The 27,810-nt window shown below is 38.8% G+C and overlaps 1 protein-coding gene across 1 annotated transcript; it reads left to right on the top strand.

The window, feature by feature from the left end:
- Positions 1–27,591, top strand: MYSM1 (Myb like, SWIRM and MPN domains 1). Its single transcript, XM_065409471.1, has 20 exons — positions 1–77; positions 3,841–3,916; positions 4,162–4,232; positions 5,542–5,619; positions 5,750–5,776; positions 6,289–6,367; positions 10,018–10,116; positions 11,386–12,164; positions 13,685–13,815; positions 16,639–16,742; positions 18,562–18,639; positions 20,495–20,583; positions 20,935–20,989; positions 21,076–21,126; positions 21,909–21,983; positions 22,327–22,515; positions 22,875–23,007; positions 26,090–26,195; positions 26,336–26,393; positions 27,424–27,591. Exons 1-20 carry the CDS (start codon positions 1–3, stop codon positions 27,589–27,591), a joined length of 2,523 nt encoding a protein of 840 aa, XP_065265543.1.
- Positions 27,592–27,810: the final 219 nt, after the last annotated feature.

Genomic DNA, 27,810 nt, shown 5'->3' with positions numbered 1-27,810 from the left:
ATGGCGGCGGCGGAGGAGGCGGATGTGGACGTCGAAGGGGATGCGGCAGCAGCCGCGGCCGGCGGGGCGCTGCGGGGGTGAGCGAGCGAGCGAGCGGGCGGGCGGGCGGGCGGGGGAGACTCCGCCCCCGGGAGAGCTCAACTCTCCTCCCCCTGAGACGCCGCTCACCCGCGCCGGGAGACCCCCCGCACCCTGGCCCCTGTGGGGAGATCTGGGCTCGCTTCTCTTCAGCCCCTTCGCAGCATGGCCCCGCGGCGGGGAGCCTGGCGCGGCTGCAGGCCGCGGGCGCCCCTCGTTCGGAGGCGGCCTGGCTGGACAGCGCACGGGCGAGGGGATGTCGGGGTGGGAACCGGCCTTTCCCCCGGGACGGCAGGGCCAGGGCATCCTCCCATGGCACAGCCCGTCAGACGGGGGGCGCGGGAACGGCCAGAGTGTCGCCGCCCCCCCCCCCCACCGGCCCTGCGCTTCGGTGTGTCAGGGACCCCGGTGGAGAGCGCTTTGGGCAGAAGGTGCCATAGAAACGCCATTGGCTGCCCCAGGCGTGTGAAAAGCCAGAGTCAGGCCTCAAACACCATGAGATTGGTGTGAAAGAAACGATTTTGAAAAAGAACAATAAATTCTGGGCCAGTTTTGTTTACCGCCTGGTTTCTGAGTCTTCATGGGGCCACTCGGGTCGTGTTTTTTGAGCTTTGGGTGCAACCATAAGGGTTAGAAACTTCCCTTCTGGTTTCAAATGGAAACAGAGATTCTGAGCTAAGGACTTGAATCCAGAAGCTGGAGCTCTATGAAAAATATGGCAAGACGCGAGAGTTGGCAAAACTGAATATGACCTGCCCATGTGTAGCTCTACATCACTTGTCTCACCTTTCCTGTTTCAGACTTCTTAATTTTTCTCTTGCTCATATTAATAATCTGCTTCTGCATCTATACTGAACTCTCCAGAGCAACTTTGGGATGAAGAGTATGTCTACACTACAGAGACTACACCTACATAGCTATTGAGGCATAGTCCTGTAGTATGAAGACAGCCTTTGCCATCACAAGTTTTTCTGTCTGCATAGAACACCAGCTCCCTGACCAAAGCAACAGAGGGTCCTGTGGCACCTTTAAGACTAACAGAAGTATTGGGAGCATAAGCTTTCGTGGGTAAGAACCTCACTTCTTCAGATGCATCTGAAGAAGTGAGGTTCTTACCCACGAAAGCTTATGCTCCCAATACTTCTGTTAGTCTTAAAGGTGCCGCAGGACCCTCTGTTGCTTCTTACAGATTCAGACTAACACGGCTACCCCTCTGATCCCTGACCAAAGTTAGCTATGTCAATAGAAGCCCTCCTCTGTCAACATGGCTGCATCTCCACTGGTGTTTTGTTGGCATAGGTACCTCAGTTGGGTGTGTTTTTTCACACCTCTGACTGACATATGTATGCCAGTGTAACTTCAGTGTAGACCAAGCCATAGTGTGTGTGACAGGTGCTTTATAAAATAAAACTGTTTTGCAGAAGGAGCCCTTGTGGGATGTGTGTAACCTGGGGTGTTTATTGCATGCATTGCCCGTCTTCGTGGTTCTCAAATTTTCTGATGCCTAAAATCACATTTTTTGTATATTTCCGAAAAGGGTGTCCTGGGTCAAATGTATTTTATGTGGGAAGATAAAAATTTTTTTTTTTTTTTAGTATGTACCAAGGGGGCCTATAATTAGAGCTTTCTCCACTCTAAGAAACTGATGTATTGTCTCCAGTGGGGTACCTGGAACTGGTGGGAGAAAAGAGTTTAGTCTTGTTTATCAGTTAAACTGTTTTCAGCACCACCTCAGGGGGGGCACATGGCTAATAACTGTTTTCAGGGAAGGGTGAGTTTCCTAGTAATTGGATGAAGTTGAACTAAGGAAATCTTATGTTGATTATCAGGGAACGTTTTCCAACAGTAAAATGTCAGTTTGTATGGTAATTTCCCCAGGGCGATAGTAATTGCCTCACTTAGGCCGGGTCTAGACGACAAACTTATATCAGTATAACTATGTCGCTCAGGGTGTGAAAAATCCACACCTCTGAGTGACGCCGTTGTACTGACCTTATCCCTGGTGTAGACAGGACTATGCTGACAGGAGAGTTTCTCCCGCCAACATAGCTACCGCCTCTTGAGGAGGTGAAATACCCCAACAGGAGAAACATAATAGTATTCTCAAAAATATGCTACATCGGTGCAGCTACACTGCTGCCGCTTTTTATGTGTAGACTTGCCCTGAAAATGACCAGATTAGACTGGACAAAGCAATGACCAATATAACAATCCTGCAGTGACAGGATGTTGGGGTAAATGAGCTAATAGTTTTTCTCCATATCATTCTCTTTCAATGATTCTGTGAAGTTTAAAAAACTCTACTCATTGTTACTTTTTATGATCACAAAGTAAGTCCAGGCACTTTAGCATTTTGCTTTCCCTTTATTGAAAGGATTTGCATGTGCAGTTGGACCCCACAGTCCTCAGTCTCTTTCCCCTCTTGTAATTTCAGTGCAATTTTTTATGCTTAGCGGAAGGTGACAATACTTTACCCTCATCATCAACCTCAAGTGATGGCTTCTAAGTGAATCAAATGCTGATGTGTTTATTCTTCATACAGCAGCAGCATCTTAAACTCAGAATACTTTCAGAATATTTGTCCCTTTCTGAAGGGGAATATAAAAGATTTTAAGAATACATAATATTTTCCAAAACAGTTCTCATAGGAATTGTCCATTTTCCTCTCAATTACCGTAATTTCTTACTTAATGCAGCTAAACAAAAAAAAAGCTTAGTAGTCCAAAGTGTTCCCTCAGCTTCCACTAGCTAACTTAGCATATACAATATATGCAGTATACTAAAATGAGAGCTTCTATAACCATAGGACTTGTTTCTGGGTTTCTTAAAGTATTAATGCCATGAGGTATCACATCGTACAGCTGTGCCCTAAATACTAGTACATATGAAGGTTATCAGCAGGAGCGCCACCAGCTTTTCCGCCGCCCTAGGCGGCGGAAGGTCCCACCCCGAAATGCCAGAGGCGAAATTCCCGCCGCCGAAATACTGCCGCGGTCGCTGCCCCCCAAATTGTAGCACCCTAGGCGAACGCCTAGGTCGCCTAATGGGTTGCGCCGGCCCTGGTTACCAGTTTTATTAAAGACTGATATTTGATTATCCTTAAGAATTACATTTTTCTAAAATAGTACCTTTCCTACAGGGATCTTGGACCTTTACCAAGGGGGTTGTTGTTTCTATTTTACACCTGGGGAAATTGAGGGACAGAGGTTAAATGAGGATCAAGCAAGAAGGCAGTGACAGCTGAAAATAAAACTTCTGTCTTCTAACAACTACGAGACTCTGGTGCCTGTGCTATGTATTTATACTTCACAGCTTTGCTCCCACTTTCTTTTCAGTCTCTTTTGGAAGAAAATTTTTAACTTTTCAGTAAAACAGAAATTGATTTTGCTGATACTTTATGCATGATTCTGCGACACGAAGAGAGAGATACTACTGTTAGTAAGAGCCCTAACAGTTTGAAAAATATTAAAGAAAAGGTTAGGTCCCTTTCTGTGAGGGGGTCATTTACACTTTGCTCAATGGAAATCTTATGAAAGGCTAGCCCTACATAATATTTCTACAAAATATAAATGACCTCTTTTAATTTTAGAATCTCTATGTTATTCTTACGTTAATGAATACAAGTAACACTATAAAAGTCCAATTTTTATGTCAATTCTGACAAGGTTACCTGTTTTCTTTTAAAGTGTTTGCATTATTGATGATATGAACTTTCAGATCTTTTTTTTCCCTTCTTTAAAATGATTGAAAATTTTATTACAGAGACTATGAAAATATAGCTTCTGGCTTATTGCAAGATCACTACCTTGATTCATCTTGGAGAACGGATAACGGCCTTGTAAGTAATTTATAAGCAATAAAGACTTTTTGGTTTGTTTGTCTGTTTTAAATGAATGGTACATCTTTCACAGAGATTTTCAAAACTTTGTATTTCTTCCCCAGCCACTTGAGAACATAAATTAATGTTTTTATCTTTTCTAAAAAAAAAAAAAAAAAAACCCTGTGATTGGTTTTGCTTTAGAGGAAGTATTAGATATTTGTGTGTCAAAGAAAATAATTGAAAAATGTGTCTGTCATTTCCAGCCATGGACACTGGATAGCAACATTAGTGAAGAGAACAGGGCCGTCATTGAGAAAATGTTGTTGGAAGAAGAGTATCCTTTTATCAAATTGCTTATATGTCTGTTCCTTTCCTAGGGCAATATAAAATCCTCTGTTCTAGTAGGAAGCAGTTATATAGTGGATTCTTTTAAAAGAGATTAGTGTTTACTGAACTTGAAGCACTGTGCTCCAGTAGTTAGAGCATGGAAGTATGAGATAATACACCTGAATTCAGTACCCTGCTCAGCCACTCTGCAACCCTCAGCTTCCTCAGGCTTTGGCGAGTCGCATAGGGTATGTCTACACTGCAATAAAACACCCGCTACACCAAGTTTCAGAGCCTGGGTCAATTGACTCGGGCTCATGGAGCTCAGGTTGCAGAGATAAAAATAGCAGTGTAGATGGTTCTACTCGGGCTGGAGCCTAGACTCTGAGACCCTCCCTCCTTATGGGTTTCAGAACCCAGGCTCCAGCCCGGGTGGGAATCTTCTACACTGCTATTTTTAGCCCCTCAGCCCTAGTTCCACAAGCCTGAGTCAATTGATTGGGTTCTGAGAGTTGGTGCCACGGGTTTTTCTTTGCAGCGTAGATGTACCCTTAACCTTTTTGTGCCTGTTTCCCATCTTTAAAATGGGTTTAGTAGTAATACCACACATGGCTGTTGTGATGATTATTAATGCATATAAAGCACATTTCATTTCTCAGATGACAGAGTTTATATAACTGCAAAGTATTTTATTTCAAGGGAATTTTTATATACTCATCCATAAAGCTCAGGTGCCCCTAACTTCATGATTCTCCTGGGTTTTTTTCCACTTAACATTCACTCATATCTTTGGTGGTAAAAAAAATATCCATTCATTGCAAGAGCTCTTTTAATGCCACTTCTGAGAAACACTTCATGCTTCTTGACAATATGAGAGCTCCTAATATTGCTGAGATACTTAATCCCAGTTAGCTGGTTAGGTGACCATATTAACAAATGTGAGTTACCTCTGTTTTCCTGTCCTTTTTTCTTTGAAATAAAGTACTTTACAGAGGAACAACAAAGTGTCAGTACAGAATATTTTTACCAAGGGAATAAATTATTCAGACTTGAATTGCAAAAAGGCCGTAGTGTTTGATATTGATGAGAAGAAAATGTCCTACTACTGTGTCGAAGTCATAAGGGAAAACAGGCTGTGGAGGAAGAAGAATGGCTAGTTTATTAGAAATAATGAGTATTTGGTTTACAAAGTCAAACAGTCACTTCCTCCTTTGTTTAACTCAATAGTATTTTAAACCAGTGGCAATTTTATCAGAATTTTTGCATGTATATAGTTCTGTTCTTTGTATCCAAAAATTCCTTAGTAAAGGTTGCAGGTATTACTTATCTAATAAATCGCTTCCAGAAAAAATATGGCTTGATCAAAAGGAAGGTGACAAAAAGTCTGTGAAAAGGTAAAATTGCTGTTGGGGGGGGAAAAGAAATGATGGAATAGTAGAAATTTGGGGCAGGAATGAGACTTTCTTTGAAATGTATATATTTGCTAAGATCAGCAGTCACCATTTTTTTGTTTTTGTTTTACAGTCCACATAAGAAAACAGGAAAAGTCATGTATGTACTTTTTGAATAATTGAGTTGTATTTTTAAGTGCTCTTTAACTTAACATAAATGAAAAAGAACACAAGCATAAAAAGTCAGTTGTACCTTCCCTTTAACCTTTAGTCTTGTTTCTTTGGTTGTGTATGATTGTTAAAGGGACATTGCCTTTTGACTGTTAAATGGCCTGTATTAAATTAACTTGATTTCTGAAGGACATGTCCACATCACAAAAAAGAACAATTACAGTTGGCTTTCTACTGCTTGCAGTTTCCTTGTTGCCTGTCTACCCCCCAGACACAACCCTCTGCAAAATAAGTTGTGGATGGGTGTTGTGCTGCTTTGAATTAACTTCTGTAATACAAAAGCCTTCCAGAATTAGTTCTCTCATCAAAAGTATTAAAGTTTAAAACAAATCCCCTAAGTTTCCGTTAAAGAAGTATAATAATCCACATTTCAGAAATTGTTGTAATCTTTTGGAGATGTGCAGTAATTAAAAAGGCACTTGCATTTTCTTATTCTTTTAGGGTTCGCTCACCTACAAAATCAGCAAGCTGCTCAGTAAAGTGGACAATAGAAGAAAAAGAGCTATTTGAACAAGGACTGGTAAATATTGTATTTTTCAGTGTTCAATTTTCTGTAAAACAAAACAAAAAACCGAGCTCATTTTAAAAAATAAATGCAATATTAACCTTTTTCATAAAAAAAGAATGGAGTTCTCATTGCAAAATAAAAATAACTGCAGTGCACTAAGTTGCTAATTTTTCATTTTTAACTTGTTAAAAATAATTTCCAATTGCTAACAATGGGATGGTAAATCAGGCACACTTAGGCCGTGGTCACACAGTCACATCTGTGTTTGTGAATCTCCATCAAAGTCAGCACAGCTTGGTTTGTTCACAAGGGTCTGCTTGCCCAGATCCAGTTGCAGGATTTGGGCCTTAGACTGTCCCACGGTCTACTGATTTGTCTATTGCAGTGTTACAATAGCAGTGTTGTAGTTTACAAAGGAAGTGTCAAACATGAAGGGGTGCCTTGAAATCTAGTAAACTGAAAAAACATTTTCCCCAGACACTAATATATGCACTTTGGAGCTTTTTTTATATGTTGGTATAGAGTACAGCACAGTGGGACCCCAGCCTGGCTGTTGCCTCTAGACATTACTGTAACGTATGTAATAAATACACCAATCTCTGAATAGTCCTGCTAACTTTTGTGACTTCCAGTCAGATTTTCTAAAAATATTTTTCTCTTACCTATTGCTCTGCGAATAAACAGAAACAGGCCCCCGACAATGCAAGGAGATCCAGGTGGGTGAATCCCTGGACCTTCCCAGTCTCATTGATTTTAGCAAGGCTTTGCTAGTTCTTTGCTTGAAAACAGAAGGCTTTGCTGTTCTTTGGACGATATATCTAATCTGACATGTAAAACACAGCAGAATTAGTCTTAATTACTACTTGGATGGATGATTGCAAGCTGTGTTCTTGTAGTGTCATTGCAATGATTACGTCTAATGATTTTTGTAAGCATGCTTTTCTTTTTAAAGCTTGTATATATATAATATTGTAGAAGGTGCACTAACAGCAGCTAAAGTAAAGGCTGCTGTAGTATTTCTATTCTAATTCCATGTTTGAGTTGTTCATAACTTTAGCAAATGTCGGCCTGGCAGGTAAAAGTTTTTCAGCCCTGATTTCTTCAAAAGATTAATATTGTCTTGAAAGTTTGAGCAAAAATATTTAATCCATTTTTTTATTATGAAGACAACGTAAAAAATACATTTTTGCCATTAAAAAATTTCTAACTCTTGTAACTTTATTTTCGACATCTCTTCAACTGAAATAGCCGGGTATAGAAAGTTGTATTTTGTCAAGCAAATAGCCCTTTGCAAGTAGTGCCTTTGAATGTTGTAGTGGGCATTGCTTTTTAATGGGCCTACTTTGACTTTGAAAATCATATTGCTCTAGAATATTGAAAGTAATACTGCTTAAACAGTAGTTAGAAGGATGCAAAGTATTGTGCCTCCCTACATGGTAACTTTAGACCCCAGACCTGCAAAGGTACATCGGTCCTCTAGCAGAGAGCTTCTTGAATGATTGGGGGCCTGTGTTCCCTGTAAGCTGTGCGGTTGGGCGGCTGCCCAGGAGAGATTCAGATGCCACGCAGTTGATTAGCAGAGCCAGGCAGATCCAGCTGGCAGCATGTGTTCAGGTGTCCCTCTCACCCCCGCACTGCTTTTCAGCCACGTTGCTCCTGCAGCTGCTCCTGGGACCCTCCTGCTGGTTGTGCAGAGCAGTAGGAAGGAGGGTGCTAATGTCAGGGTATCCCCCGCCCCCAGCCCCTCTACCCCATCTCCACAGAGCAGTGGAGAGGGGACAGGGCTCAGGACTCACAGCAGCTCTGAGGTCTGAGCAAGTCTTTGGGTGAGTGAGTGCCTTAAAGAGACAGCGCACGGTTTCTCAGAGACTTCCCCAGTAGCCAACTCACTCACACTTTCTCTCCTCCTGCCTCCCCGGCCCATGTACCCCATCTCTGGTTCAGGAGGAGGAGAGCTTTCAGTGAGTGCCTTAAAGAGACAGCAGATGGGCATCTCTCAGAAACTTCCCTAGCAGTCAGCACACACAGTCTGTGTCACACACCTCCCAACACCGTTGTTGTTGTTAGTTCTTGGTACTTCCTGCAATGCACATATATTCTCTGTAATTATATTCTTTCAAAGTGTGTTATTTTAGTTTTTTGACTGGTCTATGCATTTCATAATTTTTATTTCTCTCTTACACTTAAATTTAATTCTTTGAGTAGTGAGTTCTAAAATGCCTGTCTTGTCCTGGCTGGAGTAATTATCCCTATTGGTAACTTTTAAAAAATATATATTATATCTAGGTATTTTGTTTCTACTGGTGGCACACATCCGCACATTACCTTGGTGCACATAACAAAATTTATTCCGCACATGGGTGGAAAAAATTAGAGGGAACATTGTTGAGGACATAGCTTCATAGTAAACATTCACATTTAAGGTGAACCAATGCAAACTTCCTGATTAGATTCACTCATCTGATGATATAACACCCTCAGTCTAGCACAGATACATGTGTGTCAATTTGCATTTAGACACTCTGGAAGAATTTGGCATGGGTGGAATTTGGCCTCCAATGTATCTATCTATTACAAGTGGTAATGTGTGTAAAGAAAAGAACCGAGTTTGACTTTTAGAACCCAGGGTAAGCATGTAGGACTGGCAGTTAGGAAAAATAATCTTTTCACTTTAAAATGAGCACATTTGATATGGGCCCTCAATAAATTTTGATTTCCTCCAATGAAACTTTTAATCACTTTCAATTAGAAACATATTTTAAAGTTTAAAAAAAATCTTAATCTTGAGGTTGTGTTAGCATTGCCTTTTGTGCATAATTAAAGACCCCAATCCTGTAGAAACTCAATGTATATTGTTAATACTGTGAGTAGTTCCATTGACTTTGGTGGGACTCACAGTGCATAAAATTAAGCATGTTTATAAATCTTTGCAAGATCAGGGTCTGAATCTGGTCTTTTATTCATTCAGAGTACTTGGAGTGAAGGTGCACATATATGAACTGTTGGGTTTTTACTTTTTATATACGGTGTAGTTAAGAAATGGAATGAGGTGGGTATGTACAACTATGGACCTGTTTGGAAAGAGCAGGACCAGAGTTCTAAGAGACTTATTTAAATTTAGTAGTGCTTTAATTTAATGAGACTTCTATAATTCAGTATTTAACTCTTAAAAGGGAAGAGGTCAGTCCGTTTTATAGCAACATACTATATGCTGTGAGCTCCTCTCTGAGTAAACTTTTAATTTAAGCAACTTAGATGCAGATTTAGATTGTGGTTCAGACTTTGAGTAAGTTGAGCTCTTTTGTGTGCAAGAGTGGAATGCAGAGTGCTACAGTATTACACAAATGCATGATCCAGTCCTGCAAACACTTAATTACCTTCAATGGGACTCCTCAAGGTAATAACCAGTATGTTTTTTAGTGCTTTCAGGATCAGGCCATTGATGAGTCTCCGAATAAAGGGGCAGTGAATTCATAATACTTATTGCTTAAACATAATTTCTGGCTGTCCAGTGTCTAGGTAATAGGACTTTTTGCAATGATTGAGTAGTATTTTTTATTTCTAATAAATAATTGCTTCTGTAAAACTTTTTCTCCTTGCATAAAGAATAATACTTAGATGTAGAAAAGATTGGTTGATTTTAATTTATTTTGTCACACTAGGCTAAATTTGGCCGAAGATGGACAAAAATTGCCAAGTTGGTTGGAAGTCGCACTGTTCTACAAGTAAAGAGTTATGCCAGGCAGTACTTTAAGAACAAGGTAAACATGAAATGCCATTTTCTGTTAGTAGAAAAGGCAGTAGGGCGCAAGTATGCTCCTCTCATATATTTTGAATGCAAACATGCATTTATGGGACATTATTGTTGAAATATTGCTTATCTGCTGATTTTTAAATCTGAAATTTGACCTGGTTTGGAATTATTCTAATCTTGTTGGGAATTTTAAATCCTCTAACAAGCAATAAACAATATGGTGTGTTTTATAGGACACCCACATACTTGGGATACATTACTAGATTGAAAACAGATTGGCCTCTGACTACTCAGAAGTTGCAACTGTCCAATATAATGTCATTTCCCACTGGCAGCTGAACTCTTCTGGGACCTTTTTTAAAAGACAATTGTGTATACTTTAGCTACTAATAAATACATACATTATAATATCCTCTGGACTGGGCTTATTTTGAATATCAAGTGTCACGCACATCCATAATGCTGCATAAGTTCCTTAAAGTCTGCATTTTTTCGATGTTTTACTTTTTAAAACAAAAATCAGTAAGGAAAACCTGAAGATGATTTCCTTAATGCAGGGATCGACAACCTTTCAGAAGTGGTGTGCCAAGTCTTCATTTATTCACTCTAATTTAAAGTTTTGCGTGCCAGTAATACATTTTAACATTTTTAGAAGGTCTCTTTCTATAAGTCTATAATATATAACTAAACTATTGTTATATGTAAAGTAAATAAGGTTTTTTAAATGTTTAAGAAGCTTCATTTAAAATTAAATTAAAATGCAGAGCCCCCCGGACCGGTGGTCAGGACCCGGGCGGTGTGAGTGCCACTGAAAATCAGCTCGCGTGCCGCCTTTGGCACACGTGCCATAGGTTGCCTACCCCTGCCTTAATGTATAGTTTCTTCTTATAAGTAAAATGAGCTGAGAGAATATAAATTAGCTGATGAATGTTAACTCTAATGCTAGATATCCACAATTCTGGAAGCTTTGCCAGCCAGTCCTTTCTTAATCCCTTTTATATATATATAGTATATAAAACTTTTATTTTATTTATACTTATATAAAAGTATAAAATAATGAAATATAGGACTGCCCTTTGAAGGAGAACATAATGAAAGCTGAACATTGGACCCAATTTAAAAAAGACAAGCTTTGTAAATTAATACATAAAACTTAATGATCCCTCTAGTCTGAACCAAATTGATTATGCCATTGATTTTAAGTGTTCTTTTTCATTTAAACTTAATTATTGGGGAATGCTTAATTTTTCTTATAATCCATTTATACTTTCTTAAGGCAAAAACTGATGACTCTGAAAAAGAGGAACAAAGTCAGTACAGCAGCAATAGTCTTCTTGTTGAGGATGAAGGAGAGAAGGTGGCGGCATGGGCACCTGCAAACCTGAGGGGCCGTGCAGACCCCAACCTGAACGCAGTGAAAATTGAAAAGTTATCGGATGATGAAGAAGTAGACATCACGGATGAAATGGATGAGCTGCTTTCTCATGCACCCCCACCGGAACCTGGCAAATCTAAATTAACTGATATTCCGAAGAGTCCAATTCAAGAAACCAGAGGAAGAGAACACACTTTTTGGTCTGCTGGCTACAATTCTGCAATTCCCCAATTTGCAGAAGACAACTTTCAAAAGGCTGAGCAAGGCAAGGTAGAAGCACTGGAGTTTCCAGACATTGCAGCCACATGCTCTGAGAAACAGAGCGTGAATGGTGCTGAATCTGTGAAATCAGTTTATCTGCAATTTAATGAATTTACAGAGAAAAGTGAGCAAGACAAAAAAGGGACTTTTGATGACACCAAGCAATTAGTTGATCAAGAACATAATGAAGAGCAGAAGGACTTAGTTAATAATGAAATGCTTTTCCATCCGTCTTGCCAATTGGATGAAGAAAATCAAGAAGAAGCAGAGGAGCTTAAACCGCCTGATCAAGAAGTGGAAATTGATAGAAATGTCATTCTGGGAGAAGAAAAGCAAGCTATTCCAGAATTTTTTGAGGGACGTCAGGCCAAAACACCAGAGCGCTATCTGAAAATTAGAAATTACATTTTGGATCAGTGGTAAGATAAATTGATTTCATTTTGTGATTTCATTCATTTCAACAGCTGATGTGCTGTTTTGATGCAGTTAGAACAGACATGGAATTAATGGCCTAGCTCAGAATGCTGCCAAAATTCTGATATTTTAGCTGTTTTCACAAGATTGAAAAGAAACAGCATTGGCTATGGGTGGGATATCCCTCCCCTCTTCACTTTTTTCTTAAATATAAAGGAGCATTTTACATTTCAACAATTAAAAAGTTTTGGAGCATTATGAAAATGGGTGTCGATCTTCAGAACACATGGCTACAATTTATTCTAGAATTATTTCTCCAGTTTTGTCAATTTAGTGTATTCCACCAAACAGGGAAGAGAAAATAGAGTAATACTGGTTAGTGCAATACTTTTAATTTTTATCACACAGTAATGGTATGTAGATGGGATGCATATTACAATATATTCATGGGTCTGGTATATGTCTTCTATATTCTGGGTCCTGTCCTTCAGACCTTACATAAAATTCCCACTCAAGTTGTTCTCTAGTGATGTCTGTAATATGTGTCCATTCTTCAGTCTGGGACAGGTAGGAGACTGAAAGACTGAATTTATAGAAAGTCAGCTATTAAGAGTGGCTATGTTAGAGCAAAAAGTGATAAAAGCATTTTTTAAATGGGCCCTTCTCAACAGAGGGAGCAGTATTCAGAGACTTGAATATTGTACAGTTCGTCTCCATCGAGCCATTTTAAGGAACCCATGTTTTTACTGTGACAGGCTAATTGCTTTGTTTTCTGAGTTTAGCTGTATTCACTTTAAAAATGTTACAGTATTCTCTCAGCTCTAGGTTAATTGCCTTATAAATTGATAAACTATTCACTAGTTCTGGAGTAGTTGTAAGCTCCCATATTTCTAGGGAAATTTTGACAGACTTCAAAGCAGTAAATGTGCATGAAGGATAAAAAACAGGATTATCACACAGTAACATACAAGTTGTTTATGCAATTACTTAAAATAATTGTTTAATACAATAGAACATGTGATACAGAATGGGAACAAGTATTTTATTTTAACAAGGTCATTTAATTTCAGTAACTTGTTGCTCCCTGGCACCATTCATTTCCAGGGCCTATATTTTATGCTGTGTTTGGATATCTTTTTCCCTATGCATGTATTTGAATAAATCTGCACAGTCTCAAATGCCATCATAAATTAGCACTTTTCTATGAAGCTTGGATATCTGTATGGATACTCAGACTATTCCTTATGTTATTTTGCATAGAGTGAACTTTAGAAAACAGCCACTCAAACAGTACAATCCTACTTCATGAGTAGCTTTTTGGGGGTGAATATAAGCTTGTTTACCACTAGCATTCTAGGTCTGAGTGTGACACATGTTAAATAGAATCTCCCAATAATTCCTGTAGAAAAAATACAAGGAAATCCAAATGGCTTCACCGAACAGTTAAACTATTCTTTTTTTTTTTTTTTTAATTTTTACTGATCCATTTTATTTTTGTTTGAAAATGTCCTATGATTTATTTTAGGGAGCGATGTAAACCTAAATACCTGAATAAGACTTCAGTACGGCCAGGCCTTAAGAACTGTGGTGATGTTAACTGTATTGGACGGATACACACGTACCTGGAGTTAATAGGAGCAATTAACTTTGGCTGTGGTAAAAAGAACATTTTAATCTGCATCCATTCAAATTATAACCACAATGTTAATAGTATCTGTTATTGGTCAGAAACCATTTTGATAAGTTGTGTATGTTATATGAGGTATAAAAATCAAGGTAGAGAGAAATCTGTATTTTCAAAAGAATTTTTTGAGTTAAATACATTCCCGAGAACCTTCTGCATTCAGTCCAATCAAAACTATCCATGTAATCTTCATTCCATCTCCCTTTTTCTCTGAAGTCTCCAGTCACCCTTATTTCATGTAAGCTGTTTGGGGCAGGTACCTCGCCAAATGGCGTCCTGACCTGTTTGACCTCCCATCCCTTGTCATCATATAAATCCTAATGGACTACTTGTATGAATAGATATTAGTAAGTATAAAGGTTGCAGAATATGGCTCTAAGATTGTAGACCTTCTGAAAGAAAATAAGTTGTGCTTTTGTTTTGCTTTTAAATTTTCAAAATACTTGGTGTCTTCAAGTATGGATTCTGATTATTGACTGCACTTTCTCCTAAGATGGGAGAAGCATAACTTATTGAAAATTAGCAGTTTAACCTGTTTCTGTAGCTAACCTGCTATATAGTTTGAAGGAACCACAGCTGTCTTGTGAGTGAACGTACATAATTCTCACAGCCCCTCCTCATGTCCTACAGTCTGTACTATGCAATGTTCCCTCTCACTCTGTTGGTTGATGGCAGAGCAAAGATTGACAGTCAGCCTGGGGCCAGGACAGCCTCTTTGTGGATAACTTGAGTTCTCTGCCTCCACTCCTGGGTAAACATGGGATCTCCTTGTTGTAGCAAAGCCTCCAGGATTGGACTAGCAAAAACATCTTGAATTTGACTAATTGGAGACTTCTAGAACTGTGGGTTTCTAAGCAAGCTTTGCCTCAGACTATGTCTGGGGCCCCACTTCCAAGAAGACCTCTTAACTTGGCAAGAGTCTTCAGAAATTTACCCAAATACGGGCAACGTGTACTTTGGACAAATCGATGCTACGGGCAGTTCTACAGGGTTATGCCATCAAACTTAGCAGTTCCCCAGAGATAAGTTCATAGTATTTCCCAGATCAAACAACTTGACCAAAAACTAAAAGCCATCTTGGCATTAGAGCGGTACAGCTGGTATCAACAAGACAGATTTTGTGGGGTGTACTTGATATTTTTAGTGATCCTAAAGAAAAATGGGGACACGAGCCATCTTAAATCTCCAATCCTTCAGCAAATCCACCAGGTCTCTGAAGTTCTGATTGAAAACACTAAAGTCTATCGTTACGACTCTTATCACCCCAGGATTTAATGACTTCAGTAAATCTCAAGGAGGCTTACCTTCATGTGATAGTCAAGGAGAGTCACTGGTAATTTCTGCCCTTCTGTTATAATGGGAAGCATTTTCAGTTCAGGGCTCCCCCATTTGTACTAGTGTCTGCCCCACGAGTCTTCACGAAGATCCTGGTGGTCTTGCATTTTCAGAGAAAGGGGGTACATGTTTATCCCTACTTAGGACAAGTACCTGAAAAAGAGACTATCAGATCACCCTTCAGCATCTAAAGGAGATTGTAACCTGCATCCGGGATAATGGGTTTCTGGTGAACATGCAGAAGACTCTTCTCTAGCCATCTCAGTGACTTTTGCTTTTAGGAGTGATCAGAGACACCATTTCAGAGGAGAGACAACAGAAGACCCTCTCTTTAATTCACTAAGTGTCATCTGGTCATCAGACATCCCTAGAAGTCCTTGATACAACTCCTCAGTATGCTAGTTTCATATGTAAATACTCTACAACAGACCAGATTTCATCTAAGGATGCTTAGATATATTTTTCTTATCATAGGAAGAAATTGCACCCAATCAGGAACAGAGAATCACTGTTCCAAAGTGAATCACTTCCTACTTCAAGTGGTGGACTGAATCACCTTTAAGATTCCAACAGCGTGTCCAGTATCAAAACTGGTGAAATTCACGATCACCATCACTGTAAACTTTCATGCATGGGGAGCACTCCTCAACAGGACAGTGGCTAATGGGACTTTGTCCAGTTTGAAGAAGAAGAGGCATATAAACGAGCTAGAGCTCAGGATGATCAGACTAACCCTCCTCTGCTTTCAAAAGCCAGTCCACCAGCATCATGTATCTCACAGCCAATGACACCACTCCAGTTGCATACATCAGCCAACAAGGGGGAACGAAATCTTCCTCCATCCACAAGGAAGTGATACATCTGTTGACTTTGTTAGAGCATCATCTCTCCAGGAAGGACCTGGAGCTTGAATCCATCTCTATTTCAGGAGGTGTAGAAAAAGTTCAGGGTTCCAATCACAGATCTCTTTGCCTCAAGGGAAGGAATCAATGTTCTGTCTCAAAGGTGACCATGCTTACTTTACGGTTTTCTCCACGTACCTCTATTGGCAAGGATGAGAAAAAAGATCCTAGAGGAATCGGCCACCATCCTCTTGATTGACTCATATTGGCCCCACAGCTAGTAATTTTCAGCTTTGGCAGCCACCATTCTGGGATTCTCCACAGGTGGTGATCTTGGCCCTTAGCTGTGTGTGAAACTTTGTTCTGCCTCCAACCTTCGGGGAGGGAGAATGCCCCACCGTACAGACTGCTGGACATGGAGGGTCCTAGAAAGAAAATTCACAGATAAGAACGAAGTTTTCCTTTCCTAAAGTTAGTATGCTACTGAGTGAGGACCAGATGACTATACTATTGCCTGATCATAGAGTAATACCTCCTAGTTGAGATTTGTATTAAATATGGATTTTTTTATTTACCAGGATTAGTGAACAATAATGTGTGTGCTTTTCATTCCTATAGAACAGGCTGTGTATAACAGACCACAACCAGCTGATAAAACACGATCCAAAGAAGGCAAAGACACCATAGAAGCATACCAGCTTGCTCAGCGTTTGCAGTCTATGGTAAGATGAAAATAAAAAGTTGTGTGTGTCAGTAATAGGGCCTCTTCAACTTTCACTTTCGATACAGGGCATCTCTCTGAATTTCTTCTTAACCTATTCAAACTTCGATCACTTTCCTGAGTGTTCTTTGATTCAAGTGTCTGCTTTAGCACCAGTGTTATTCTTTGTCATACCTGTCCTAATTACTATTCTGTTGCACAGTTGGCTTCCACTCCAACTTGCTAAGTCTTATCTGTCTGGAGCTAGAAAACCCAGCATAATTTGCATCTGTGAGAAAGCATTTGAGTGTTCTGGCAGCATGTAGTGAGGCTGCCTACATTTTAATGTGTACATTTACCAAGTTTTTGGAGTGACTTATTTAGAGCTCAGCATTTATAACCAAGCATATATGGGACGTTATAAATAATTTATTGCTTCATTAAAAGCATAAGATTTGCAGGATAATTATGTAACAAGTGTATGTCATAGCAAATTTTTATTTTGCTGTAAAGATATCTTATGTATTTAAATCTATTGGTGCAAGAAAACTAAATCAATCCCACAAAGGAAGTGACAGAAAAGAAAATCCATCTATGAAATAAAAAATGTTATGCAGAAAGCATGAGCCATACTCAATACTGTTTGCATCACAATTTGCAATTGTTGACCAGTATATTTAGTCTTGGCAGTATTCGATTTAAATCGATGTCCGTAAATGTTGATTTCAGCTGACACACTGAAATTGATGAAAAAAATATCCATTAGTAACAGTTGATGCAAGTGCAGCCTCTCCCTCCTGCACCTTGTGCCTGCAGGGACTGGGTGGTATTGGTTCTGTGGCAGCACAGATTGAGCCTTCTGCAGCCATGCTATTATGGGAGTGAGTGAGTGGGTCTTGACGACGAAGCTGCAGAGAGCTCCTTGCATGGCTGCAAGGCTGATGATGCTGGATCCCTGCAGGTGCAGGGAAGGCTGAAGTCCTGCTTGGGGACAGAGCCATTTGGCAACAGGATAATTTCCCTGTAGCTGGCAGCTCATCTTCCACCTCCCCTTGCGGTCCTGGCTGGGTGTCTCTGCTCTGCCCTGCCATGACCACAGCCTTCCCCACACCATGCACCTGCAGGGAACGGGTGTCACCCGTACTGCGGCAGCACAGGGAGCCCTCTGCAGCTCTGTTGTCACGGCCCTGCTCACTCATTCACTCACCAGTCAGGAGTGCGGGGGCTGTCCTGGCAGGAATTGTGTGGCAGCAGGATGGCCTTCCCTGCAGCCAGGGGCTCGTCATTGTCCTTGGAGCCTTGGCTAAGGGTCTTTGTTTCACCAGGCCTCCCTGGCACCTAGCACCTCAGTGTCTTGGGCCCCTCAGCCACACCGGGAGCCCCGTAGTGTCAGTGCTGACCTAACTCCAACTCTACCCTCCCACCGCCCAATTTCCCACAACTGTAAAAATAAAAACTGTTAAAAATTGAAAAATTAAAAATAAAAATAAATATTAATTGTTGAAATTGAAGAAAAAAGAAAAAAGAGAGAGAGAAATCTGCCAAGCCCACATATACTAAACCATGCTGTCTGTACTAGATGGATGGATCCATGGATTTTACTCAGGTATTTACTGTACCGCTTAAGGAAAACCTTTCCTGATTTATTTCTAGAAAGGTTGCCAACTGTTGAATATAAACGAAAGTAGAGAGTTCTCTGTTATACAGTGGGACTGTTCTGGGAGTCTTAATGCACTGACCATTTGGATGTCATTTTATGGCTGATTAAATTCAGCAAATGTCAGTGCTTTGATGTGCATGGATTGATGATGTTTGACTAGTATTTTATTTGCTTCCTACAGCGTACAAGAAGACGGCGTGTGCGAGACCCCTGGGGAAACTGGTGTGATGCCAAGGATTTGGAAGGACAGACATTTGAGGTAACTCTTCTATTTTTAAACTGTTCTGGTAGATATGATTCTTGCTAACCATTTATCAGATGATATCTCATCAAAGGCATTAGAAAAAATGATTGCATAATAAGCATTAAAATTACATTTGTTCTTTTTGAAACCATGATTTGAAAACAATATTGGAGCAACTGTTAGGCAATTGTGCTAATATGGTGAATGTACTTCGAGTATGCATGTCCCAAACATGTCCAGTCATACTATAAAGCATACACTATATCATCGCGTGGCCATAATGTTTCTTATTTTAATTTGCAGATTTCATCAGTCTTATTCTCATTCAGTGAAAAGTTGCTCTTCACATCATATAAACCTTTTGTGTGTAAAAAAATATAGCTTTAATTCAACATAAGGTTGAAATATCAAGCATTCATAAATCTGGAATTTGGTTGCTCTTTATTCCAAATTGTCAGCAATAAGAGTATGAGTTTATCTTTAAAAAAAAAAAAAAAAGTTTCAGCTTGCTTATTTTAAACATTCTTCATAACAAATAAAACTGATTTGATGCTTGCCTTGCTTTGTAGAGCTTGCTTTGTAGATCTTTTATAGTGACTTCAAAAAAAACCAAAACCCTACCTGAAGACTACGTACTACGTTACAGTTTCCTTACATCACATACTGAGTTTTATATGTTGCACAAGAAAGAGAGCGGTGATAGATGTGTGACTGACCAGTTCCCACCTTTACCTTGGGTTTTTACCTGTAAGACAGTGGGGACCTTATAGCAGGTTCAGTGAGTGGTTATCATGGGGAAAAAATAGAGCATTTGCAATATACCTAGGAAGCACTATTTTAGTAGACTAAACCTAGACCTAGCAGTCAGGAGACCTGGGTTTCAGTCCTGATTCTTACACTCTTTACTGTAACCTTATTAAGACTAGCTGAGGTGGAAAGAAAATTTAGGCCTTTTAGGTTTCCAGCCCTGCACTTATTCCTCTAGGAATAGAGTTTAGGAAAGTGAAGAGTGCCATTCCCCTCCCCAAAATGGTCTGATATCCAACACTAAGATTTTTCCAGAGTTTTGAAGTGTTTACAAGTTTAGATGACACTGAAGTATTTCGCAGTGCCATCAACATTCAAAGTCAATATAGACTAAACAGACAGATGGCTACTGTGCGTCCACACTCCTAGTGTTCTAAACCTTAGAATGAGCAGAGAAACTTAACAGATAATCCTACTCTTCCTGTGTGGGGGAAAATGTGTGACATTAATTACATCAAAATTGCTGAACTACTTTCTTTCAAACTCAATTTGTTTATTAGATCTCATTGAAATCTAGAGAACACATGCAGTTTAAACAAAATCCACTTTTCTGCCATTGAGTTATGTATGTACAAAATGTCACTCACAAGACAGCCATGCTTCATGATTGAGGCAAGCATGGGATCTAATAACTAAAATGTTTGAATGGCTTTGGCTGCCGCATCTACCATTTCCTGCAAAGAATGATCTTTAGGTTGAGACAGTGTGGAAAATTTCAGCACCAAAGAGGAACTGCTTTGAGAAAGTTTTGACCAGCTGATTATAATGGAAGTTGTACTTATGCATATATTTGACAGCGAAGGCTTATGTGAGATGTGGATGCCAGTATTTGAACTCTGATTAGATCAAGCCTTGGGGATGATAGGAAGAGTCTCTTCCATCTTCCTGCAAAAACAGATCTATGTGCTAATGGCTCTGTCGCTATTTTCACACTGCGTGGTGTATTCTGGCTGTTTCAGTGCATGAGTGATTCAGTGACAAAAGCTGCTAGCATGGCAGGGTGCAAATTAGTGTCCAGAATCTAAGTACCTGGCAATCATTACTGATAAAATTTGTTTTTTAGCATCTCTCTGCTGAGGAACTAGCAAGAAGGAGAGAGGAGGAGAAACTTAAACCTGCAAAACCTTCTAAAGGATCACGACAAATAAAAAGGTCTTCTTCTTGTGTGCTGTTTGCTCTGCAATATCTTTTTTGGAAATAGAGATAATAATTGGCTTGCATAGATTCAAACCTAAATATTATGAATCATTACTATGTAGACATATGTGCTTTGCAATTTAGATTTTTAAAAAGTCTGACATCACAATTGTAAATTACAAAACGTTACCGTTTAAATTCATGGGTGTAAATTGCAAAATTCCAGTAATTGGGGACCAGTCACTGGAGTGGGGGAATGAGCAATTCCAACAAAGAAGGAGCTGTTGGGAGAAAATGTGATTTATTTAAAGACTTTTTTTTCATTGATTGTCCTTATCTTTAGAGAAATCTTCTTTCATTTTGTAGTTCCTTTGATCCCTTTCAGCTGATACCTTGCTGTTTCTTCACTGAAGAAAAACGAGTAGGTACATATTCATGAATAATCAAGAACATTCATTTATTTACTTACAGGATGTCTCTTGTACTCATTATGGGTTGTCATTTCAGGAACCATTTCAGGTGAAAGTGGCTTCAGAAGCACTTTTAATAATGGACTTGGTAAGGATTAAGCATTGTTTTATAATGGACTGAAGTATATATTTTGGTATATCCCCATTTTCCTCAATTAGTTTCCTTCCCATTTAGAGCTAAAAGCCAGAGTCTACTACAGGAGAAATCCCAAACTGCTGCATGTCCTTAGAGTTGTGTCTATATATTTTACTGTAATAATAACCATAGTTTATGAAAGCTGTCTACCAACATGAATGGCTGTTAATGCCTATTCTTGTTCCAGATGAAGTCACTAGAGAGTTGTCACTGACTTAAATAAGAGCAGTAACAGATCCGTACGCAGTTCCATTTCTCCCAGGATATCCATCTTCTGTGATAGGAGTTGCTCCAAAAGAAACATCTCTTCATTTTGCATGTTGCCACTTAGGAATCCATTGGGATCATTACTCTATTTGCCCAGCAATCCAGAAGATGATTCAGTATTTGCGTATTCTCTTTATAATAACAAAGTATGCCATGCCAGGCCAAAGTCTTCTCAGTTGTGACACAGGGTTCCTGGTTTTAAATGGTGACAGTTTCTCCAACTAACAGCACCTCATACATACTTAATACTTAGATGGGTGGCAAAGATCATCTTTATTCAGTTACTTTAAATTGAAACACACAGTATTTCAGAGTCTTTATTATTCTCAGTTTTCCTTCTAAACCTTACTGTGAAAGAACCTGTGAAGATAGTGTTTTATAATGTAAATCCAAGATTAGCAGTAGTTATGAAAATGGATATTTTTAACAAATATTTTAAGTAATGTGTATATATTATATATCTTTAGCATGCTCATGTTTCCATGGCAGAAGTAATAGGCCTGTTAGGCGGAAGATACTCTGAAGCTGATAGAATTGTTGAAGTAAGTTGTTTTTGTTCTTGGTGGGTTTTTTTGGTGGGGGTGGGGGAGGGTTTCAGTGTTCATTCTGCATTTCACTAAAAGTATCGGTTAAATGCCTTAGATTGAAAAAAAAGATGCAAGAGTTAGTGTCCTACAGATTGTTGAATTAGTTGTTCTTTAGTCTTAAAAAGTTGAAATTTGAAAAGTTAATTATTGTAATCTTGATATTACAAAATTTAAGATCTCATAAAAATATCTGGCTGTCATCTCTTCTACACTTGCATAAGAGAATCTAGTATTTAACATTGATTTAAATGTGTTCACTCAATGTTTCCATTTATCCATATGTGGATGTTATTTACAGATTTGTGCAGCAGAACCATGCAATAGTCTCAGTACAGGACTACAGTGTGAGATGGATCCAGTGTCTCAAACTCAGGCCTCAGAAACCTTGGCTGTTAGAGGGTACAGTGTTATTGGGTGGTACCACTCTCACCCTGCATTTGACCCCAACCCTTCGATACGAGATATTGACACTCAGGCTAAATACCAGGTACTCTTTGTGTGTATGTTAAAAAAACCCTTTCATTTCTAGTATTTATAATTTAATATGCTTAATGCAATAATGGTTCTGGTTTGCACAATTGAAAATCATTTTGGTTGTAAATTGATTTTTAGCTTTACAGAGTCTTACAGTGATTAATTTAGAGATTGTTTAATTGAAATTGAGGGAAGAAAGGATAATAAATATAATATTCTATATTTACATTAGAGTGGGTTAACCTCAGATTTGTAAGGATTTACTAATGTCTCTCTCTACCTTCTAATTTTTTAATATAAAAGATAGTTGGAAGAGGAGTTTGTATTGCACTTAGAAAATATATTACCAATTTTATTTTTTCCTTCATTTAGAGTTATTTCTCCAGAGGCGGGGCAATGTTCATTGGAATGATCATAAGTCCTTATAACCGAAATAATCCTCTTCCGTATTCCCAGATTACTTGTCTGGTTATTAGTGATGAGATTAGTTCTGATGGCTCATACCGTAAGTATCTGAACTAATTACTTTTACCCCACTCCTCTTGAGCCTTCAGGATTTTAGATGGAAAATTTATATTCTTAACATTTGAACAAGGGCTTGAAGGATTCTCTCATCTCTGAAGTTGGGCAGCTTTCCCTGAAATGGAGGGGTTTAAACCATCAGTTCCTGCATAATCTAACTTTTACTTTAAAAAACCATTAGTATTTTGTGACCTCATGAGTGAAAAGGAATACTTCCAACTATACAGAGATCTAGTGTTGTCTTCATGGCTGCATACAGACATGTATTGTCTCTGCTGCTGCTCATGGCTTTCCCAGATCACAGTCAAGTGAAGTTATCAAGACTGGTCAGTTTCACTGTTGGTATTCAGAACTCTGTGGACACCAGTGAAACCCTTAAGGATTATGTCACTTTCCCTCTGCTCCTTCAGAAAACTATGAGCAGACACAGGCATGGAGGAGAGGAGGACCACGCTATCACAGAGACCTAGAAAGAGGGGTGGAGAAGCAAAGAAGAGAGATTGATGAAGGGGTACTATAACTGGAGGCTACTTTTCAGTAGTTGGGAATTTGGTGTGCAGAGGGAGTTCACACTAATCATACCTATCAGCCAGAGGCTAATATGAAAAGATGTAGTCCCAAACAGATTCCGGGATTGATAACTTGGCAGGAATCCCAGCTCTCTTCCCCTTTCCAGCAGTACAAAATGGGCTACTTATAAGGATGTTGCCCATAGACCTTCCAGGTTTGCTCCATTTCACCCAGTTTCACATATCAACTCTGGCTGGTAGGTTTATTCTTTTGGCTAGTAAGCATCTCTTAAATTTATCAATTCTTGACTTGGGGTACGTCTTTACTACCCGCCGTATCGGCAGGTAGCAATCGATTTATCCGGGATCGATATATCGCGTCTTAATGAGACGCGATATATTGATCCCCGAACGCGCTCACCGTCGACTCCGGAACTCCACCAGAGCGAGCGGCAGTAGCACAGTCGACGGGGGAGCCGCGGCCGTCGATCCCGCGCTGTGTGGACCCCAGGTAATTCGATCTAAGATACTTCGACTTCAGCTACGCTATTCGCGTAGCTGAAGTTGCGTATCTTAGATCGATTCCCCCTCCCCCCCCCAGTGTAGACCAGCCCTTGGATATTTTGATAACTAATAAATAGCATGTGGGGGGCACAATGTTGATGGAAAAAAACCCTGACACCTCACAGAAGGCTCTGAATCCCATTCCATGTAGACACACCTTTCATTTAGCCTCATCTCATGTGTTATATGATGTATTTTCCCCCTCCCCTTTTTAAAAAAATTCCTAGAGACACTTAGTATAAAAATTACAAGGACTATAAGAATTGATCTGTTTCCTGTGTTTACTCCCTTGCTGATCTGAGGAAAAGTCACGGGATAACAGTCCATTAGTAGAATTAATTTTTCATGTTCCACAGTTCATAAATGCTGTCCCCTAACTCAGCCTTTGCCTCCAAACATCAGGGACTTGAATCTTGCAGTGTTGGGGAAGATAGATAGATCTGACACTTCCCTCATTATGTTTTATAATGGCCTGTACTGAGGAGAGACCAACCACCTGTAAATGTGCTTCCCAATGCTGTGGGCAGAGTGTAGATGACCTTTTTGTGGTACTCCTTGATTACCATACTGACAGCATCACATAGAGTAACCCTGTTCCTGCCATCTTGACTTTTCTATGACTCACAACTAAAGTGCTTGTGAATGATACCTGGCCTTAGTCATTGTCATCTTTTTGTTACGTAGATTGTGGAGACGACTTGTTTTCAGGTGGCAAATAGATACACTATAAGGAGTAAATACATTTTTCTTAAATATAACCTTCTAGACTTTTGGAAACCAAACTCTGGTATCTTATGTGGAATATTAACCATGTGGCCACCTTCCCAGTCAGTGCAGATAGAAACATAATTCATACACGTGTCTTAAAAACAAATCTGTTTCTTTCTATACAATTGTTCTTGTTAATTAAATAAATTACAATATTAGATACATAGTATATTTTTCAGTGTCTTTCATGGTCCTTCAGTGATTCCTTAAAGGTTTGCGAAGCACTCTAACAATTGCATTATTCATTGTATTTTTCATATTTAACTCTGGTGCAGCTATGTTCTATTGTGGCAAAAATATGAGAGTTTATGGGAAATGGACAGAAATTGGAGTTTCACATCAGTGATAACTATTTGAGTGGATGAACATTGTTGCTCTTGAAAGTCCGTTTTGCACTGACTGAACATTTTTTCAAATCTGAGATGTTTTCACATAGTAAATTGTAGCTATTGCCTTCTTTTTCTTTCCTTTGAGGTTTTGAATGAAAGCATGTGAATCAGCTCATTATATTCTTGTGGTCCTGAAAAGACTTATTTTTAATATTTACTAGAATTTACTGTCTTCACCCAGGTTATCTGGTAACTGATTTGTGGGCTAGTAGTCATCCTCTTGCATTCTATGTATATCACTTTTTAGGTTTGTTCATCTATGCCCATTCTCAGTAATGTAACTAGAAGTTTTAAGACTCAAGTTCTTGCTTAGAAACTTAACTTTCCTTACTCTCTCTTACCCCCAAACTTAGGGTAACAATCAGTCACCACAGTATCAGCCACCACACCTCACTTGTGAATAAAAAAGAATACATATTACCCATATGGTTTAATCCACAGGGAACACTGGGACACCAGCCAAGAGATGAGAAATGTGACTTTAAAAATAAAAGAAAGTGGTGATAAATTATAAAATGTTTAGTTTTGCTGTTTTACTATTCTTTTGCAGAGCTATTTTGTTTTGAAAGTTTAACCCCAAACAAAAATGTGGTATAATTTAATGAAAAAAACTTTGTTTTTCTACCAAACTTAAATTTGGAGCCTTAAACTAGCTGACAGTGTCACTTCAACCTGCTTAGTTTTGGTAAGTAATAGGTTTGCAAGTTATTGTTGCTGCAACAGGCATAAGTAAAGTATGAACAGTTGCAAGGAAGGAGGGAGATTGCTTCCAGATTTGAAGAGGAGTGGCAGATATAAGGGAACCAGGGAGTAATCCTGTTTTAATGATTTACAGGCCTGCCTTACAAGTTTGAAGTACATCAGATGTTGGAAGAACCTCAGTGGGAATTAGTGTTTGAAAAAACAAGATGGATAATCGAAAAATACAGGCTTTCTCATAGGTGTGTGTGTGTTTGCTTGCAATATACTTGTTTTTAAGAGAAGCCACTTCACAGTTTTTGTGTATTTATTATTAGTATTTCAATAGAAAACAGATTCGTCCATTTCATCCAATCAAGATTTTTTATATTTCTTTCAATAGCAGTGTCCCCATGGATAAAATCTTTCACAGGGATTCTGACCTGACCTGTTTGCAAAAAGTAAGCATTTAAATTTTTTAAATGTCACTTTTTTTGGAGTAATCTGAAACATCTATAATCTCAGCCATGAAAATCACAATTTTAGGCCAGTTGCAATACATATCTTCTATATTGCAGCTCATAATTTTATTTACCATAACTATGAAAATAAGGTTGGGTTATGTTTCCATACTTGCTGTTGACTTCATTTTTGGAGTTGAGGCCAATGATTAAAGCAATATTTGAAGTTTTAACCTTAGTTAAAAGGGAAAAAAGCAAATTATTGCCTCTTCTCTGCATGTTTGACTGCTATTACATCAGCAAGAGTTGTTGCACATTGAGAGAATTAGTCTCCTAAGTCCTTTATCCTATTCTTAAAATAATGTTGCTCCATATTTGTCATGCATAAGTGAGAATTTTATGAAGTTCTGAATAATTGAATCTGTAACATTAATTGTATAAACAAGACAGAAAATTTGCTCAAAGCAAAAGTCATATAAACAGAAGACATGCAATAATTACTCTCATTTATTTTTTTTCTTTCAACATGACTGTTCATAAACAACTTAAATCTAAAATTGAACTGGCAGAAAGATCTTTTGAATTTAACTATTGTATGATTTATGGTAAAGAATCCTGTGCATAATGGTCTATAGAATAATGTAAGTTCTGTGTTGCAAAGATTATTATTTCAAGCCTATATTTCATAACCAATTATTGAACACAAACTGATCACCAGCTAAAGTCAAAAATAATTGTTCCCTTAAGCACAATTGATCCAGCTTTCCTCTAAAGCAGTTGGTATAGGGAACTATCAGAGTCAGGGCCCCAGACTAAAAGAGATCACTGATCTGTTTCTTTGTGGTAATCCCTGTATACACTTTTTATATTGAACGGTTTCTGCAAACCTGCCAAATAAATCAAGGTTTACTCTTACAGCATTTATCAGCTAGAAAGACAAAACCGTTTCTTTCGTTTTTTCTACTGAAACTTCTAAGTTGAGCAGTTATTATGTGTTTCTGAACTTAATAATAATTTTCTTTTAAACTAGCTTTTGGAGTGTATGAGGAAGACTCTGGGCAAGGTAACGAACTGCTTCATTGCTGAAGAATTCTTGACTCAGATAGAAAACTTATTCCTTTCTAGCTACAAAAGTGAGAAGCAGAATAATACAGCTGAAGAAAATAAGAACGCGTGTCCAAATGAATTGCCAATGTGATGGCTTTTTCAGTGATGAAATTTCAGTTGTATGGACTACTATCCATTGTTCCTCTTTCAAAGTTAACGTCTCAGTTGACAATAATAGGGACATAATCCAGTATCTCAGATAGTGTAATGGTTCTAAAAGACATTTAGAAAACCTCTGACAAATGTTTTCTGATTACATGTGAAATTTTTATTTTTTACATTCTGAAAATGTATCGAATAGTATCACAAG

The sequence above is a fragment of the Emys orbicularis genome, chromosome 8 (genome assembly GCF_028017835.1).
Source record: "Emys orbicularis isolate rEmyOrb1 chromosome 8, rEmyOrb1.hap1, whole genome shotgun sequence".
Taxonomy (NCBI): Eukaryota; Metazoa; Chordata; order Testudines; family Emydidae; genus Emys; species Emys orbicularis.
Note: the sequence above shows the minus strand (reverse complement) of the source record. Positions and strands in the feature narration are given on the sequence as shown.

What these genes read in the sequence shown, in the direction of transcription:
- MYSM1 (XM_065409471.1), top strand. Translation starts at nt 1, where the DNA reads ATGGCGGCGGCGGAGGAGGCGGATGTGGACGTCGAAGGGGATGCGGCA. An exon ending in GGATCACGACAAATAAAAAG is followed by an intron (nt 20,584 to 20,934) that starts GTCTTCTTCTTG and finishes TTCATTTTGTAG; the next exon opens with TTCCTTTGATCCCTTTCAGC. An exon ending in AAATACAGGCTTTCTCATAG is followed by an intron (nt 26,196 to 26,335) that starts GTGTGTGTGTGT and finishes TTCTTTCAATAG; the next exon opens with CAGTGTCCCCATGGATAAAA.